Source organism: Vanacampus margaritifer, chromosome 2, assembly GCF_051991255.1.
Source record: "Vanacampus margaritifer isolate UIUO_Vmar chromosome 2, RoL_Vmar_1.0, whole genome shotgun sequence".
NCBI lineage: Eukaryota > Metazoa > Chordata > Actinopteri > Syngnathiformes > Syngnathidae > Vanacampus > Vanacampus margaritifer.
This window is the reverse complement of record NC_135433.1, coordinates 42,283,873-42,302,525: the sequence shown is the minus strand read 5'-3', so window position 1 is coordinate 42,302,525 and position 18,653 is coordinate 42,283,873. Positions and strand designations below refer to the sequence as shown.

General features: G+C 35.8%; 1 protein-coding gene across 1 annotated transcript; it reads left to right on the top strand.

The window, feature by feature from the left end:
* The first annotated feature begins 871 nt into the window (after positions 1 to 871).
* Positions 872 to 16,697, top strand: scp2a (sterol carrier protein 2a). The gene is made up of 16 exons (XM_077559598.1): positions 872 to 1,013; positions 2,167 to 2,224; positions 2,325 to 2,396; positions 2,515 to 2,646; positions 5,020 to 5,084; positions 6,495 to 6,621; positions 6,692 to 6,755; positions 6,837 to 6,923; positions 7,007 to 7,157; positions 9,310 to 9,457; positions 10,682 to 10,789; positions 11,734 to 11,887; positions 13,169 to 13,265; positions 13,792 to 13,921; positions 14,748 to 14,827; positions 15,957 to 16,697. Exons 1-16 carry the CDS (start codon positions 960 to 962, stop codon positions 16,050 to 16,052), a joined length of 1,623 nt encoding a protein of 540 aa, XP_077415724.1. The 5' UTR covers positions 872 to 959; the 3' UTR covers positions 16,053 to 16,697.
* Positions 16,698 to 18,653: the final 1,956 nt, after the last annotated feature.

Sequence of the window (18,653 nt, the reverse complement as noted above, 5' to 3'; positions counted from 1 at the left end):
GCTGAGACACACACAGAAGTCTGATAGGGCGCCTGGCAAACTATGCAAATATATTTGACATCAGATGATTGCCATTGGTGTAGACACAATTTCCACATTTTGGGGGACAAGCAGCCATATATACAAACTGCTAGCCTAACAGACATTTTTTAAACGCACATATTCTAAAAACAGAAGAAGAAAAACTACAACTACAGCAACAGTCAATTTCCTTTGTGGATTACAATGACTTGGATAAGAAAAGGCACAACTTTGATAAATCACATTAGTGATTAAAAAGAAGAAGAAGATATTTTGACAGAAAGTTAAAAATGACTGGTTATCAGGCAAACTCCCCAATGCACTTTCAGCCATTATCGAACGGGACAAGCATCCAAACACAAAAAAATACAAAATTAAAACACAAGAAGCGTGCAACAGTTGTCTGCATGGATAATAATTATTAATTTATATTTCTCGCTTGTTATCAATTTAAAAGACTTGGTTTATTAATTGTATTTTTAAGGGGGTGGGGGTAATTACATCGTTTTTTAAATGTTTCTCCCCAGGTTTAATGCTTTTAATGCTGCGAAATGAGCAATGTTTTTCTTATGAATCTAGGTATAAATTTCTCATTAACCAAAGACTGAGCTTTAATTCTTGTTTGCTTTGGAAGAGTACTTACTCTGCGCATTAGTTAGCGAAGCTTGTACAAATACTAGTGTACACAATTTTAATTTGACATTGCCTTATATCCAAACATTTGTGCAGTACTACACGTCCATCTGAATACTGTGCTTGTATTTATTATTATTTTTTATCGAAGCGATTGCAATACTAACTTGCTACTCGCAAACTCGTAGTGACGCCTTTCCTGACGATAGTCGATCTTTTCCCACGAGTGGGAACACCGGAAGTGTTTTGCTATCACTGCTGACATTCTTGTTGGTGGACTACTGTACACAGTAAAACATCGAACGATGGCTCCAGCAAGCAGAAATCGTGTGTTTGTCATCGGCGTCGGCATGACGAAGGTAAATAAAATGAAAGCTGCTTGTCACAATAATGTTGAACCTTATCTTCATAACGAGGTTAGGCTAGCTAATGTGCAGCGCAATTGTTGTGTAGTTTTTCCAGAAGTTCGGAATAGTTTAGTGAGACAGTTCTTTAAAATTTAAAGCAACATTCCACATTTGCAAATTTTTTTTTGATTAAATAAGCCCAAAACGTTTTGCAATTGGGTGGTCATATTTACGAGTTTATTACATGTTGTTATTCGGTACTTATGCAACGTGATGAGCAATCTCAGTCCATAGTTCATATCCAAGAAAAATGTGTGTCATAGTGCATTTGACCCCTACCCTCATTTCCCCTGTAACAGCCTTCTATCATTAAATGTCCAGTGCATATTTTTGTTTCCTGAACTAAAATGGTACACCGAAGCAGTAAAATATTGTCTTGTGTACTTCATTGACTTGTAAATGTATTGTACAATGTGAATTTATAAAAAAACAAAACAAAAACAATCACCCTAAACTCTAGAACACTATGCAGAATTTTTATGCTGATTTGACTCACATGTGGTTGAATTCTTTTGAAGTATTCAAATTCATTGATGTGTACTTTTCACAATATTTAGGTATTAATGGAATTTGTTAAAATATTTTGGAATGAAAGACCCATATTTGTAGGTAAAGAGGTGAGTCGCATCACCCATAGTCAGTGTGTCTGAATCTTTTTGAGTCAAGGCAGATATTTCTCGTTATGGAAAAAAACAACACACCACTAAACATAACAAAAATATTACAAAAAAGCGGATTCCGAGTTAAGTGAGTGCCTTCTGCCATCTTGAATGGAATGTTTTGGTCTGTCATTGTAGGTCACTGGCACAAATAGTTGAACAAAGATACAATATTGTAAATAAATAATTTTCAGATGATGATCAATTAAGTGAAGTTGGATAATTTCCCACAACAAAATTCTCATGACACACTGGTTGGGAATCACTCAAAGTATGCAAAAAAAAAAAAAACATGTTTCTGGAATGATTTTTGTTGTTGTTGTTGGGAATATCCAGATTATATCACTTGCTGTTGGATTTACCATAATCATATGGGATGATTATAATTTTTGGAAGTACTACTTATGATGACATGCTTATGGTTTTTATTTATGTTTTTGCTACAGTTTGACAAGCCCGGAGCTCGAGGCGACTATGACTACCCGGACATGGCCAAAGAAGCGGGTGCTTATCTGAAGAACATTTGGACATTGCTCAGCCATTCACAAGAACATCTGAATATATTTTGACATCTAACAGTATCATCATCTTCATTGTTTTGCAGGCCAAAAGGCTCTTGCAGATGCGGGAATCCCGTACTCTGCCATCCAACAAGCCTGTGTGGGATATGTGTATGGTAACGCATTTCATTTATAGTCAGCAGAAATCCAATCCATCTGTAATGATTCCAAAAAGCCCATCTTGACTTTGTATCAATCATTTCCATCTGATGGAGCTTTCCTCTACTGTCTTAGGGGACTCTACATGTGGACAGAGGGCCATTTACCACAGCCTGGGCTTGACCGGCATTCCCATCATTAACGTCAATAATAATTGCTCCACCGGCTCCACTGCCCTCTTCTTGGCACGGCAGCTCATCCAAGGAGGTGAGTTAAGAAGGTTTTTTTTTTTTTTTAATGTGTTGCTTTCAGGCGTCATTTGCCTTTTTACAAAATGCGCTTTGAGGTGGATTAGTGGAAACAAGTAATGCAATTTAATAGTCATATTATAAGTACATGTACAGTAGGTATACATTTTTTTTCTTTGATTTTTGAGTTTTTGGGAGCCAAAAATTGAATCCAATTGAACTTCAGATACGCCGCTGCTCAAGTGAAGTGAAACTAAAAGGAGCTCAAGAGTTGCTAATGCACTTTAAGGTGTTTATTGTATTTTACAAACAGTCACACACACGCACACACATACAACATGAGCACACTCACAAGTGGCCAAAATTCATGTCTAGACTGTTACAGAGACTCTTGTCTAGACTTGTGACAGTTCTCATTAGGCCATGTCCCATTATTGAAAAAATACACTTCAAAAAAGTAGTTTATTTCTTTGCGTTTGACATTTTTTATTCTTGTGTCATGCATACAACAATAAGCCCAGCCCGCACGGGTTTACAAGACACCAAACAATCCAAATCAAAATGGCCCGGCACCAGAATAAAGCAACAACAAAAAATATGTCATGAACAATCTGTCTTGTCTTCTTTTCCAGGCTCTCGATATAAAATTTGATATTACAAAAACATCAAAATAAAAAAGCCACTTGTCTTTTCTTCATCTGGCCAGTAGAACATGTCAGGATTATATTGTTTAAAGTCATTAAATATACATTCCCTTAGATCATCATAAAGTGTAAAGTACAAAAAAAATCACACATTTCACATATTCTATCATCTTCTGGTATATTAGTAAATCGACCAGTTTCAATGGATAGTATCGGTGGGAATCTTTGAATGTCTCACAATTCGATTCCGATTTTTGGGTGTGCGATTCGATTCAGAATCGATTTTCGATTAGGAACGATTTTTGATTCAAAATGATTTGATTAACTGATTTTTGTTTCAATTTATAGATGTTCAAGGAATGATCGTAATGATCTACTCCAGTCTGACTCGCTAATGCTAACTAGCGCGCTACTCGCGGCACTTTTATCACTCAAAAGAACGTCTCCACGCTGCAAAAACCCCCAACTTTTATTGGAATAACTTAATTGTGACTTTTTCCTTCTAGTCTCTAATATGGCTACAACTTAACAGTGTATCAGACCGCGTTGAACCACACTGCCCCTAAGTGGCAAACTCGGTTACAACATGAACAGCGCTCCCAATAAAGGTACACACAAACAAAGGGAAAACAGTATAAAATAATTTCAATAAAATCGATTCTGATTCGTACTAAATGAGAATTGCGATTCTTATGAGAATCGATTTTTTGGGCACACCCCTAATGGCTAGATGGAGACTACCAAACCTTACCTGAGCAACCAACAATCTTTGATTTCTAGACAGTCAAGATATAACACATTGTTGAGGAATAATCCTGTCCTTGATTTGCATATATGTTCTCAGTTTAGTCTTTAATGAAACACCTTGAGACCATCTTTCTTCAAACTTAAAGAGAAGCTTATTTTTAATGGAATGAATATTACAGCATAGGTTATTCCTATAACCTTACATTGTCTTATTTTGTTTTTATACAATACAGTGTCATTTTTCTTCATTAAAAAACTTGTAACTAAAAACTGTGATGGTTTCCTGGGGCTGAAACAAATTTGAATTTATTTCAATATATTTCAAGGTGGAGTAGTGATTTTATACATGAGATGGTATCATCCTGACCATGATGGGTGACTACCGATACCAGGTATCGGTATCTATACCAATACCAGTATTGGGCCGTTTTACGATCAGGGACAAGAAATGAGAAAATATATGAATCCAAAGTTGCCATTAACTTTATGCAATTTTAAGGGGAAAACAATTTATTGCGATACGCAGGTCTTTCTTTAAAATCATCTGCCATTTATGGGTGGGGAATTTTATTTACTAGTGGTATCGGTATTTGCTATCAGTAGCGGTGACTACTTAAAAGTCACCTATCGGTCGGGAAAAAAAGGGTATCGAACATCCCTAATCCTGACCATGCGCCATGACGTGCATTTATTCTGTAAAATCAACTGACTCGCCTTCCAATAAGAATATGACTAGTCTCAAGTTAAAATTCATTATCAGTCACTCAGGCTGGAGGTGGTGAGCAAATAAGGTGGAGGTGGCCGCCTCTGAATTATGTACACAGGAAAACCCCCTGCAGTAAATTTAGTAAGGAAACCAATTAAACTGATACATCAAGGTAGGTACCACTGTAACTTTGTGTGTGTGTGTACTGTTAGATGTGGACATAATAAAGTATCATTATTCAAAATGTAAAAAACATATATATAAGTTAATCAAAGAGTTTCTAATTTGCCTTTAGGTCTTTCCGACTGCGTGCTTGCACTTGGATTTGAAAAGATGGAGAGGGGCTCTTTGTCCTCTAAGGTAAAAAAACAAACAAACATCCAAACTTCCAACATTTTTTTTGTCTTTTACAGTACAACTAAAGTTCATACTATAGAATTAAAAAAAAGAAAAAGAAAAATATGATATGCTAACCGGATCTATATGAAAATTGAAAGAGTTCTTCCATTTTTTGATGCGCAGGCATTTAATTCAGTTGATAGATGAGCCATCAAAAACCTATAAATGTCACACCGCGGTGAGGGTGTCTTGTCATTTCCTGTTTTATTTTGAAAAGTCTGACTCCTCTCGTTTCAGGTCACTTGCCCTTCCTCGTGTGGTGTCTGTGTCAACCCTGATCCCTGATTGTTTCCACCTGTTCCCCATTACCCTCATGTGTTAAATAGTCTGCGTTTTCCCTGTCTTGTGCCGAAGTGTTTTCGTTTGAGCCACTGAAGCCTGCCATAGACCACAGCCTTGATACCCAATTGCCTTGTTGCCTTTATTGCCTTGTCTCGTGAGAGAACCTTTGTTTGTAATTTTGTATAGCTTAGTTTTGTTTAGTCATAGAGTGATTTTTGTTTTTGAATGTAGTTTTGAACTTCCTCCCTTTTGGAGCGCTTTCAGTTAATGTTTGTATAGTCTTTATTTTCTCCCTCTCATTGAAGAGCTTTTGTTTTGTTAATTAAAAGCTGCTTTACCCTCCACCTCTTCCTCTGAGTCCAAAAACAGCCTCGTTGTGTCAATAAAAAAGTCATTGTGTTTAACATGAGGAAATGTCTCATATATGGAAGACAGACTCAAATTCTGCATACAAACTTGACCAAGGCAACAAAACTACTCTTAACTCATTCACTGCCATTGACGGCTATAGACGTCAAAAATTCATTTGAACAATTTCTATTAGTTTAACATTTTTCCACTTTTGTTAACAAGAGCATGAAAACCTAGATTTTTTTTTATTGTACATTTAGAACAGATATAAAATTGCGATTAATTACAATAAAAAAAATTGAATCGCCTGACGTCCCTAATTTGTAATAATCTTTTTTCTTTAAAATCGTGTCAGGCGGGTAAAATATTTGAAGGTAATTAACTGCATGACATCCAATAGCTAACTCACGATTAATCACAAATTTTATATCTGTTGTAAATGTACTTTTTTTTTTCCTTCTAGGTTTTCATACTCTTAACAAAAGTGGGGGAAAAAAGTTAAACTAATAAAAATAGATCAAATGAATTTTTGACGTCTATAGCCGTCAATGGCAGTGAAAATATTCAGTAGAACACATTGCTAAATGAATACATCAGTGTCAGTCAAAACGGAGCATTATCTTTCCCTATAATCAAATTCCGCCCTTGCATTAAATCTCATTTCATTGTGCAGGTGTATGAAATGTGGCCGCTGAGCATTTCTATGGTTCGAAACAGCTCAACTCTTTCTTATTCTAGTACATGGATAGGACCAGTCCCATGGACAAGCACATGGAGGTGATGATCAACCGTTACGGGATGGCGGCCGCTCCACCAGCTGCGCAGATGTTTGGCAACGCCGGGAGGGAGCACATGGAAAAATACGGTACACATGGCGTTTATAGAGCTGCGTTCGAACGCAACGGTCAATTGTGTCTAACCAGGGTCATTTGCAGGCACTAAACCGGAGCATTTTGCCAAAATTGCCTGGAAAAACCACAAACATTCCACCAACAACCCGTGAGTTACAAAGAATACAAAATGCAAATACGAGGTCCGTTTTGGTTTAATGCTAATTTCTGAATGGTTCTGTATGTGTAGTTATTCTCAGTTCCAAGACGAGTACACTCTGGAGCAGGTCATGAACTCCAGGAAGGTGTTTGAGTTTTTGACTCTTCTGCAGTGCTGGTAAGAAAAAACTTACATTTTTGCCAAAAGGCATAAATAACAGCATCATAAGAGTGTATTGTCTGACATGATTTTCTCATTAGTCCCACATCAGATGGTGCCGGTGCTGTCGTGTTGGCAAGTGAGGAGTTTGTCAGGCGTCAGCGTCTGGAGGAGCAAGCGGTGGAGATCCTGGCCCAAGAGATGGTCACCGACCTGTCCACTACGTTTGACGAAAACAGCTGCATTAAGATGGTGAGAAATGGCTTTTGTGTGTTTATTTTCTGCGCTTTAGTTGTCCAGTAACGTGCTAAGAGTCCGATTTAAAACTTAATGAGACAAACGGTCTGGCATTAAAAATGGTAAAAAAGAAAACAAACAAACAAACAAACAAAAAAACGGTTGCAATTTCTTGCTTACGAATAGGCGACAAGGCTAAACAGGTGGAATTTAGCAGTGTAAAAAACTCTTGTGTAAATAAATGCAACTAAGTCGTATTGCAGTGAAATGATCTCTGTTGTAGTACATTCATCTTACCAATAGATGATGCTATTGCTCTGTGTCTCATCCATGTAATAGAGCAGGAAAATCTTTTGCATGTGCCAACATTTTGTGGTAAAAATTCTTCAACAATTTTTTTGGGGGAAAACTTGGCTATTAACATACATTGTGTTCGTTTTGCATTGCCTTTATCTAAAAATAAATAATCAATGCGGAAGGTAACGCTTGAGAATTAGTGAAATATAAACAATGCTTTTCCTAAAAACAAAAGAGGCACAGTTTTTTGAAGAAGCTTTGAACCCAGTCCCACCTTCACCTTGAGTCCCCAAAAAATCCTTATTGTTTTTTTTGTATTGTTATGAACAGCAACATTAATATAATAATAATAATAATAATAATAATAATAATAATAATAAATGAAATATTTTAAATCTATGTATGTTTTGCTTCTAAATCCTGTTAGAGGTGTAATAATTTGTCCTCTTTTGCGTGTTCCAAAAAATCGAAGATAGACTTCTTTGTGAGAAAAACTCCTTGCAAGGATGATTTATTACAGAGAATCTCTGGTCACACACTCTGAACATCACGTAAAGGGTGGAATTCCAGGGTACGCGTGCCCCCTCTTTTGTGGAAGACAACTCTTTATAGGATCCAAATCGGTAAAATAACGCCTATTTCTCCTCCCATCATGAATAAGTAAAACAGATTGGTTCTCACACAATATGTTATATAACAGAATTTTCAGTACACAGTTCGCATCTGTGTTCATCTTTTAGACAAAATATACTCTCAGGGTACTTTTCGTACTTTTTTCCCAAAACAGAATCTCACAAACAAATTGAACTTGACATAGAGTGGCCGTGAGTGATGGTGCGAACAGGGTGTGTGTGTGTGCTCTCTCACGAATAGAATGTGTGTGCGCAGGACACTGAGAAGGAATTTTTAGACAAAAACAAGGTTAAGGTCAAATAATACTGAGTTCAACACTATTTCACCTACTCTACATATCTATAAAACATTTCAACATGGTTAAAATATGAAATAAAGAATTAAAAATGTTAATAATGTATAACAATCCCTACATCCATCAATTATTAACAAGTAAGACACATTTGTCAGTTGTGGTTGATCTGATTGTCAAATGGGGGTATGTGAAGGCACTCCAGGGGGTACGCAAGATTTTAAAATCAATTTAAAAAGCTGCATCCATGCAAACATCCTTTAAAAATAATTATTACATTATGTAAATATTTCCGGAAATTCTAAATTAATAAAATGAATTTTATATTCAGTAGGCTTTCCTTGTCCTGCCTCCTCAAACCAGAATGGTTTGACCCAAACTGTCCGTTTTTGATTCATTTTTGAGAACAGATCTTTACTCTGATCACTTAATGATAATCATTTTTATGTGGACAAATATTCATTTGTAAATAAGTTAATTCTTTCCTCCTTTTTTTTTTTTAAGTTTTTTTTTTTTTAAGTTTTTTTTTTTTTTTTTGCCGTTTGATTTCAAAATAGTTCAAGAGAGACCACTGTACAAATTAAGCTCCAAAGTTAACAAATGACAATGGCACAGCACACTATGTTTTTTGTTTTTTTTCTACAAAAAATATTTTTCACTGGTTAGGGGGTACTTTACTGAAAAAAATATTTCACAGGGGGTACAACCACTGATCTAGCTCACTGACTTTCATTTCTTTTCGCATTTGTGATGTCTGATGTTATCTATCATTTCTGTGCATCCTTCAGAGCTATTTCAACCAACTAAACACCAACTAACAAGCTAGCTAGCTAATTAAATGCCTACCTACCTACGGAAAGACACTGTTTTCCGCACAAGCTTATTTTGGTTAGTCTCCTCATCTTTCATATATTTATGACCACACTCTTCCTTACGTCTGTTTAGGTGGGTTACGACATGTCACGTGTGGCGGCCAAAAAGTGTTTTGAAGCATCCGGTCTGCAGCCCGCTGATGTTGATGTCGTGGAGCTGCACGACTGCTTCTCTGCTAACGAGCTAATCACTTATGAGGCGCTGGGACTGTGCCCTGAAGGTACTCTTTAACTCATTCACTGCCATTGACGGCTATAGACGTCAAAAATTCATTTGAACTATTTAGATTAGTTTAACTTTTTTTTTTCCACTTTTGTTAACAAGAGTATGAAAACCTAGAGAAAAAAATTATTGGACATTTAGAACAGATATAAATCGTGAGTTAACTGTTGAAGTCATGCGATTAATTACAATTAAAAAATTTAATCGCCTGCCGCCCCTAATTTTTAATACTCTTTTCTTAAAAAAAAAAAAAGATTATTAAAAACAAAATGTCTAGGTTTTCCCACTTTTGTTAACAAGAGTATGATAACCTAGAGAAAAAAAATATTGGACATTTAGAACAGATATAAATCGTGAGTTAACTGTTGAAGTCATGCGATTAATTACAATTAAAAAAATTAATCGCCTGACGCCCCTAATTTTTAATGCTCTTTTCTTAAAAAAATAAAAATAAATAAATAAAAAATAAAAAAAGATTATTAAAAACAAAATGTCTGGGTTTTCCCACTTTTGTTAAGAGCATGAAAACCTAGAATTATTTTTATTGTACATTTAGAACAGATATAACATTTGTCATTAATAGTGAGTTAACTAGTGAAGTCATGCGATTAATTACAATTAAAAGTTTTAATCACCTGACGTCTCTAATTTTTTATAATCTTTAACTCATTCACTGCCATTGGCGGCTATAAACACCAAAAATTCATTTGAACTATTTCTATTAGTTTAACATTTTTTTCCCCACTTTTGTTAACAAGAGCATGGCAACCTACAATTCTTTTTATTGTACATTTAGAACAGATATAATATTTGTGATTAATCGTGAGAAGTCATGCAATTAATTACAATTAAAAAAATTAATCGCCTGACGCGATAAAAAAAGAGAAAAGATTGTTAAAAATTAGGGGCATGAGGCTATTAAAAATTTTAATCACACGACTTCTTTAGTAAACTCACGATTAATCATAAATTTTATATCTGTTCTAAATGTACAATAAAAAAAGTTCTAAGTTTTCATACTCTTAACAAAAGTGAAGAAAAAAAAGAGTTAAACTAATAGAAATAGTTCAAATGAATTTTTGACGTCTATAGCCGTCAATGGCAGTAAATGAGTTAATATGAGGAAAAAATGTTAGGTAGACTGGATTAAAGCTTACCGAAGCGTCGTCTATAGAGTAAGTAACCAAACGTTGACGTGTTTGGTGGGTTCTTCTCTCAACAGGTAAAGGAGCCGAGCTGATTGACAGAGGCGACAACACATATGGCGGCAAGTATGTGATCAACCCCAGTGGCGGCCTCATCTCCAAAGGGCATCCTTTAGGAGCTACAGGTGCATACTGACTACTTTCTATATTTTACCCTCAAAGACAATCAGTCACTCTCCTAATATGCATGCCTGCAAACAATTAAAGTGACTGAATTATAGATTTCTGCTTTGACTTTGAATCTTGCACTTACTGATGGGAATTTATCTGCATCTCTGCCCTTTCCCTCCTTTATCAAAGCCCACTTCATTCATGTATAGACTGTCAAGGGGGTTATCCACGTGCCTAACTCATCAACAGTGGTGCTTTTATATTGCCATCAAAAACCTAAAAATAAGTCATTGTGTTTAACATGAGGAGATGTCTCAAATAAGGACGACAGACTCAAATTCTACATACAAACTCTGAACAAACTTGACCAAGGCAACAAAACTACTCTTAGCTCATTCACTGCCATTGACGGCTATAGACGTCAAAAATTAATTTGAACTATTTCTATTAGTTTAACATTTTTCCACTATTGTTAACAAGAGCTTGAAAACCTATAATTTTTTTTTATTGTATTAAAACAGATATTAAAAAAATGCGATTAATTGTGAGTTAACTAGTGAAGTCATGCGATTAATTATGATTAAAAATTGTAATCGCATGACGCCCCTAATTTTTAATAATCTTTTCTTAAAAAAAAAAAAGTTTATTAATTTAATTTTTTTTAAAGAAAAGATTATTAAAAATTAGGGGCATCAGGCGATTAAAATTTGTAATCGTAATTAATCGCATGACTTCACTAGTTAACTCAAGATTAATCACAAATTTTACATCTGTTCTAAATGTACAATTTTTTTTTCTAGATTTTTATACTCTTGTTAACAAAAATGGAAAAAAATAGAAATAGTTCAAATGAATTTTTGACGTCTATAGCCGTCAATGGCAGCGAATGAGTTAATTAAACATGATTTAAAAACGTTCGAGTGTATGTGCACTCACTACATGCCATCTTTTGTCTCAGGGCTGGCCCAGTGTGCTGAGCTCTGCTGGCAGCTCAGAGGTCAGGCTGGCAGAAGACAAGTCCCCGGGGCGAACGTGGCCTTGCAGCACAACATTGGCTTAGGAGGAGCAGTGGTTGTCACGCTTTACAGAATGGGATTCACACAGGAGCCCAGGTACCATGCATTTTGGCACTAGTCATGTACAATCAATCTTTTCTGGGTTAGACAGAAAGGTGAGGGTCGGGGTTGGTGGTGCTGGCATATATTCCCGACTGGACACGAAATATGGCAGATTCCGCATTGCTCATATCATACAATATATCACTACCCTATTATTATTATTATTTTTGGCCATACTAGAATAAAATGTAATTGTACATCCACAACAGTAGGTGGTGCTCTCATTGTCAGAGTGCGCAAATAGTGGGGGCGAGGTGCACTTACAACAAGATACTATTCATAGTCATGGCGGAGATTTGTGGAAGGCATAAAATATTTTCTTCTTTCATTGGGGGGGGGGGGGGTGCTGCTCGATTATGAAGAAAATATTAATTCTGATTAATTTGATGATAATTGAAATCACAATTAGGACAATCATTTGTTTTTTTGGTACAAAACAAGAAAATGTTTAAACATGTACAAAGTATTAAGACAAATACATTTATTTCAAACACTATAATGCAAGTTCCTTTTGCACCAAACAAGATTCATTAAATTAGTCATTTTAAAATAAAAAATGTGCAAATGTATACATTTAAACAAGTCAAAATTAGTATTAACTCATTCAACCCCCTTCGCTCCCGGCTGTTTTACTGGATTTTGACTGATTTTGCAAAGCCCACAGAATATTGTGTTCAATTGCTATAAAAACATGGAACCGACCAAAAGAAAGATTAGAGTCTCTTCTTTCATTAGGAAAAAAATGTATATTTGTATCTGTTTCGAAGCAATTAGCATTAGAATATAGCTAAGTTTCAACATTATTCACCAATCTGTTCAAAACACTGGTGAAAAAGAGCCTCTTTGCAACATGGACCTGGTTGATCTCTTATACTCTGCTGCCACCTTCTGGCCGTTTTTTTGTAATAACTACCATTGCTTTAAGCAACCTCTTCAGGTCAGAGGCTGCATCAAAACCCTCTGTATGCTCTAGCATTAAAAAAAACTAACAAAAAAAACATGGCAATATTTAAAATAGAACGTGTTTGTATGTTTTTGGGAGCAAATAAGTTCATAAGCATTTATTTTTGTTTACGATTATGCCGATTTTGTAATTGTGGAGCGTAATAATTGAAATTGTTATTGATTGTAATTTCGGTTGATTGCACAGCCCTAGGTGGTCTAACAAAAATAATTGACAAGCACTGCCTTATTGTACTCCTTGCTCATTGTTTGACCTAAGATCGAGTTAGTTATGTGACCACGGCTGTTGTTTTGTTTTTTTTGCCTCCTCAGGTTACACGTCAGCGCGGTAGCCACAAGTGCAGGCAACAACTTGGAGGGTTTTAAAGCATACACTGTCTTCAAGGAGATTGAAAAACATTTGCAGGAGGTATGATGGCATAGCAAGGCTTACACTATTTTTGTTGTTGCTAGCTTCGATTTGAACAGACTAGCCTTTTTTTTGATGAAATATTGTTCACCTCTTTTTCAGTCAAGAGGTTGAAACCAACATTATATTAAAAGTGGAGATCCAATCGAAACCAGCCGAGTTTTTATACACGTGTACTAATCCTATTTATTGCTTGGGAGACTTTTCAAGTTCAATGAAAATGTAGAATTTCAGTCTCAACATCAAAGTCGTCTAAATGGTCTTGCATGGTCTCATTTCAAATACCTGTTATGTGCACTTAGTTGTATCGGACCAGTTTTTTATTGGGTCTATTAAGTCTTTCTCACATGTTGACATGCTGACAATGACCAACCGTCTGATGTCGTTGCTTTTTTTCATTCAAATGCATTTGTGATCTGGCTTTCTTGACTTTAGGCTAGGTTCAGTTTTCTAATATCGGTTTGGTTCCTTGACAATACAAACCTCAATACAAATACAATACGAAGGCTTTTTTGTCCTCTTGCAGGAAGGAGCAAAGCTTGTCAAGAAGGTTGGCGGCGTGTTTGCTTTCCAAGTGAAAGATGGACCTGATGGGAAGGAGGCGACTTGGTTTGTGGATGTGAAAAATGGCAACGGTCGTGTCACCACTGAATCAGGTACTGCTGTTCCATTTCAAGAACCTCCCCTCCATATATGGACAATTTGGTTCCCTTTTTTTTTAAGGGAAGTCAACCTTAAACATTTCTTGGCAATAATAAGCTAAATGTGACCTGACTAGTCTAAACCATTTGTGGAATATTCCAAAGCAAAATCTAGCCCTTTTTTTTTAAGCCATCTCAGGGGGCGGCCATTTTGCCACTTGCCGTCGACTGAAGATGACATCACAGTTGCTTAGGGCTCAGGCAAGGACCAATCACAGCTCACCTGTTGTCTCAAGCTGAGCTGTGATTGGTTGAGCAACTGTGATGTCATTTTCACTCGCTAGCAAGCGGCAAAACGGCCGCCTTCTGATATTGATTAAAAACTGCTGGATTTTGCTGCTTAACTCATATTCCAGAAAACCATGAGTGGGGCTGCATATAACGTATTATTGTCAAAAAAGAATGTTTTGAAGAGTTGCCTTTTCACGGCACTACTTGGACATGCCCTGTTGTAGTTACAAAAGCAAACTGTGGATGGTTTTGTTCAATAATCTTTTGATTGCAATGGAAGTTAATATAATTGAATAATGTTTTAGAAAAAAAAAGAACAAAAACAGCAAAATCATATGGCTAATAATGTGTATGGTTATACAGGTAGGTGAAAAGCATTAGAATGCTGCAAATTGCTCAATTTAGACACTTGCGCGTGTGAGGTTTTAGAATCCAAATGCAGTTCAAAGATGGTTTGGTCAGCCGTCATGCTAATTGATGTTGCTTTCATTTTTTTATTATTATTTATTTGTAAAACCTTTTCTTTTTAAATGAATGATGTTTCTTTCAGCTACAAAGGCAGACTGCACTTTGACCATGAGTGATCAAGATCTTCTAGATCTGATGACAGGAAAATTGAACGCTCAGACGGTATGTGCCAAAAAAAGGGTCTCCGGCTCTCTTGGCTGTTTTAGTTTCTATGATGTCGAGTACATATTTTTTCTTCTTCGTTTTTTTTTCATCATTTGCAAAAACTTCAGAAAAAAATGTTTCCTTGTTATCACGAGGGGGTGTTGCATCACATGTACAATTTTGATGGGGTGTATTATTTAATTTTAGAATAAAGTTGAAATGATAAATGGCTGTGTATCCAACATCGATCGCTTGATCCTGATCTGAAAATTATCTAGTTCCATGCATTATTATGATTACTATTATTATCATCATTATTATTATTATTTTTTTTACCCTTTCATGATGCATATGTGAATTGTGCAACCAAGCAGTGTAAATCCAGACTTAGAAGATTAATGATTAAGTTTAAAAGCAAACATATACAACATATAACATATACAAATCATATTTCGAGCAAATGTTAATTGTTGAGTTTCCAGCCTCTTGGGTCAGTACGTTTTTCCAGCCCAATTATTTAGCGTTTTATTTTTTATTTTTTATTATTTTATAAGTACTCTACCTATTCATCTGTGCTCTAATGGAGTCCATTACATCCCTATTTTTGAGCAACCAGCATCAACCAGTTTCTTTGTATGTTCTGTAATTTCATTCGTGCAACGTCAGAAAATATGTAGCCGCAAAAAATCTTCCGGAAACATATGTTTTCAGGCCGGGTCTATTCTAGTCTTCAAATGGAAAACACTGAACATGTTTATGAATTATTGTTCATTGACCACCTGAAATGCTTTTAAAAAGGCTAAGATGAAACAAAAGTATGCTCTTACGCATTCAAATGACTTCTTATTCCGACCTCCTTAAGAGCATCTGTGGTCTCTTGCAGCCTATGAATGTTATTGCTTAGTTTTTATCTAAAGTTTATTCAGTGAGCAACAGAGTTACTACTTCGTAAAAGTAATTCGTTACTCAACAAAGTATTGATCAATTGTGAGATCCTGTCCAGTAGGAATGTTTCATTCATAGCTATGATTGTCCGAATTGCCAAACGATTTAAAGTGGATTCCATTCAGATCTATTCTGTCATTCTCACGCTACACGTCATTCAGATAACAAATCCGAGTTCCTCATTGAACCTGTGTCTCCTCAGGCCTTTTTCAAAGGCAAGCTGAAGATTGCCGGCAATATGGGCATGGCCATGAAGCTGCAGAATCTTCAGGTGGCACCAGGAAAGGCCAAGCTGTGATCATCGTGGAATTAGATCAGATGTCAGTGCTGAGAAGCTCAAATTGAGCCGAGAATGTTTGATCAAATAGTTCTGCTACGAAGCGTTAATGTGGACCCATTAGTCGTGCAATATATGTAGATACAGTGTATGTTTGTGTGTATACAGTAAGTATACAGTATATACACACATATACACAGTATATATGCTAAACTAATTGTGATTTAATTAATACATTTTAATAAGTAATTGTTGAATAACATATAAAGGCAGAATGAAAGAAGTGCAGAGGCTGTCTGACAGTCTTTGGAGCACGTAAAGTCAGCGATTGATAGGCTGATGTCATGTCAAACTGTCCACGATAATGTACTTTTTTTTTGTACACAATTTGAAAAAAATTGTTATATGGACGCAGGTGACAAGGACTTGCACAAAAAGCCCAAAAATCATGTCTGAGAGATGGTGACGATTGTGTATGGGAAAATGGAGCGGCTAAAATGTTGATTGTTACCAGCAGAACATTTAACAACTCAGTTTAAGCTTCTGGACTTTCTCTTTTTTGTTTTCCTGAGAAATAAATTGTTAAACATAATCCTTCTGAAAGTAGTTGCTGCATTTAACACACTCTGCTCCCACAATATGTTGAATAAACACCAGCAAGATTTCTGTGTGTGCTTATTTTTTTATCCCCTAAGATTAAAACAGTCCTTTACACAGGGTGTCTTTTGAGTTCAGTCAGATGCGATGAGGAAAAAAAGAATTTGAAATCGCAATGGTCATATGCAGATTCTGTTCAATATAATTCAATATTTCAAAAATAAATTGTTTTTGGCGGACTGTCATTTCCCAGCTGAACTCCCACCAGGTGTCCCTCAGGGCTCCCATCTTGGGCCCCCTCCTCTTTATTTTTTACATCCTACCTCTTGACAAGATTTCCCATAAATTCAATTTACACTTTCACTGTTATGCAACTGCTTCTCTCAACGTAAACATTGGTTGTCATTCAACTTTCTACAACTCGACAGCGATGACAGAAAACCTCCTGGTAGGTACCAAGGCCACTCGAGCCAAAATGGACAGTTTTTCCATTGCACTTGATAATTCCTCTGTTTCCCCTCACCCTTAAAAGTCTTGTCATGATCAACAGCCGACATTCTTTTCAAGCACACATGAACATCACCCAATCTGCCGACTCTCATTTGCATACCATTGATTAGCTCCGTTTGTCCCTCACCCCCACACTGCTGCCTTTCTTGTTCATATAGCCTCGTCATTTCCTGCCCAAATTATTGCAACTCTCTTCTGTATGGTCACCCTCTCAACTCTACAAAAATTACATTTCCAGAACTCTGCTGGCCATGTTAGCACAAGTTATCACACCCCCAATCCACCACATCACTCCAGTCGTGCAACAACAACAACACCGGCTCCCTGTCTGGCATTGTATAAAAATATAAAAACCGGATCTGCACTTACTAGGCCATCTCCTCATAGGCCTCCTTCACACTGCCACACCCTCTCGCTCCCTCAAATGTTCGTCCTCTCTCCACTTAACCCTCCCTTCTTGCCTGTTCGGCCTCATCTTTGGAACTCACTCCCACCTGACCTCCGTAACACAGACTCATTAACCTTAGACTCAAAATACACGTATTTGGAACTGCACTTTAATGTTGCCTTTATCATTTACCATTTTAATTTACCTGTTATGTTCTGTTATTTTATTGTTTACTGCTTGTTTTCTTTTAATTACATTTGTATGGTGATCCGGAGTGCTATGAAAGGTGACTATAATTAAAATTATTATTATCATTATTTTATTAAAAATATGAGATTATTTTAAAGTTTATTATATAATTTAAATTGAAATTATTTTACATTGGACTTTTAACTCATTTACTGCCATTGATGGCTATAGACGTCAAAAATTCATTTGAACTATTTCTATTAGTTTAATTTTTTTCCCTACTTTTGTTAAGAGTATGAAAACCTAGATTTTTTTATTAGAACAGATACAAAATTTGTGATTAAATTTGTGAGTTAACGTGTGAAGTCATGCAATTAATTACGATTAAAAATTGTAATTGCCGGATGCCCTAATTTTTTAAAATAATCTTTTCTTTACAAGAAAAAAAAATATTAAAAAAAAAAATATTAAAAAAAAATTTTTTTTATTAAAAATTAGGGGCATTGATAATTTTTTTTAAATCGTAATTGATTGCATGACTTCACTAGTTAACAAATTTTATATCTGATCTACATGTACAAAAAAAAGAGGTTTTCATACTCTTGTTAAAAATTAAAAAAAATAAAAATTAAACTAATATAAATAGTTCAAATACATTTTTGACGTCTATAGCTTTCAATGGCAGTGAATGAGTTAAATTGAGTGATGTTATGAAATTAAAGACTATAATATTTAATAATAGCCAATAGCGACACGCCATAGAGTCTGACATTGGGCGTGCTCTGGTTATGTCCGTGCCTTCTTCTTGGCAACATTTGTTAGGTCAGTTTATTGCTTCCAGATTCGTACTCATTTCCGTGCCAACATCCTCTTCACACATCTCAAACGTTTCCATGACTCGCTGCCCTCAATTGGTGGATCACGACCGCTTTATAACG

Coding starts and splice junctions, on each gene's coding strand:
- scp2a (XM_077559598.1), top strand. CDS start 960: ATGGCTCCAGCAAGCAGAAATCGTGTGTTTGTCATCGGCGTCGGCATG. Junction 9,458..10,681: donor GCTGGGACTGTGCCCTGAAG/GTACTCTTTAAC, acceptor TTCTCTCAACAG/GTAAAGGAGCCGAGCTGATT. Junction 13,266..13,791: donor TTGAAAAACATTTGCAGGAG/GTATGATGGCAT, acceptor GTCCTCTTGCAG/GAAGGAGCAAAGCTTGTCAA.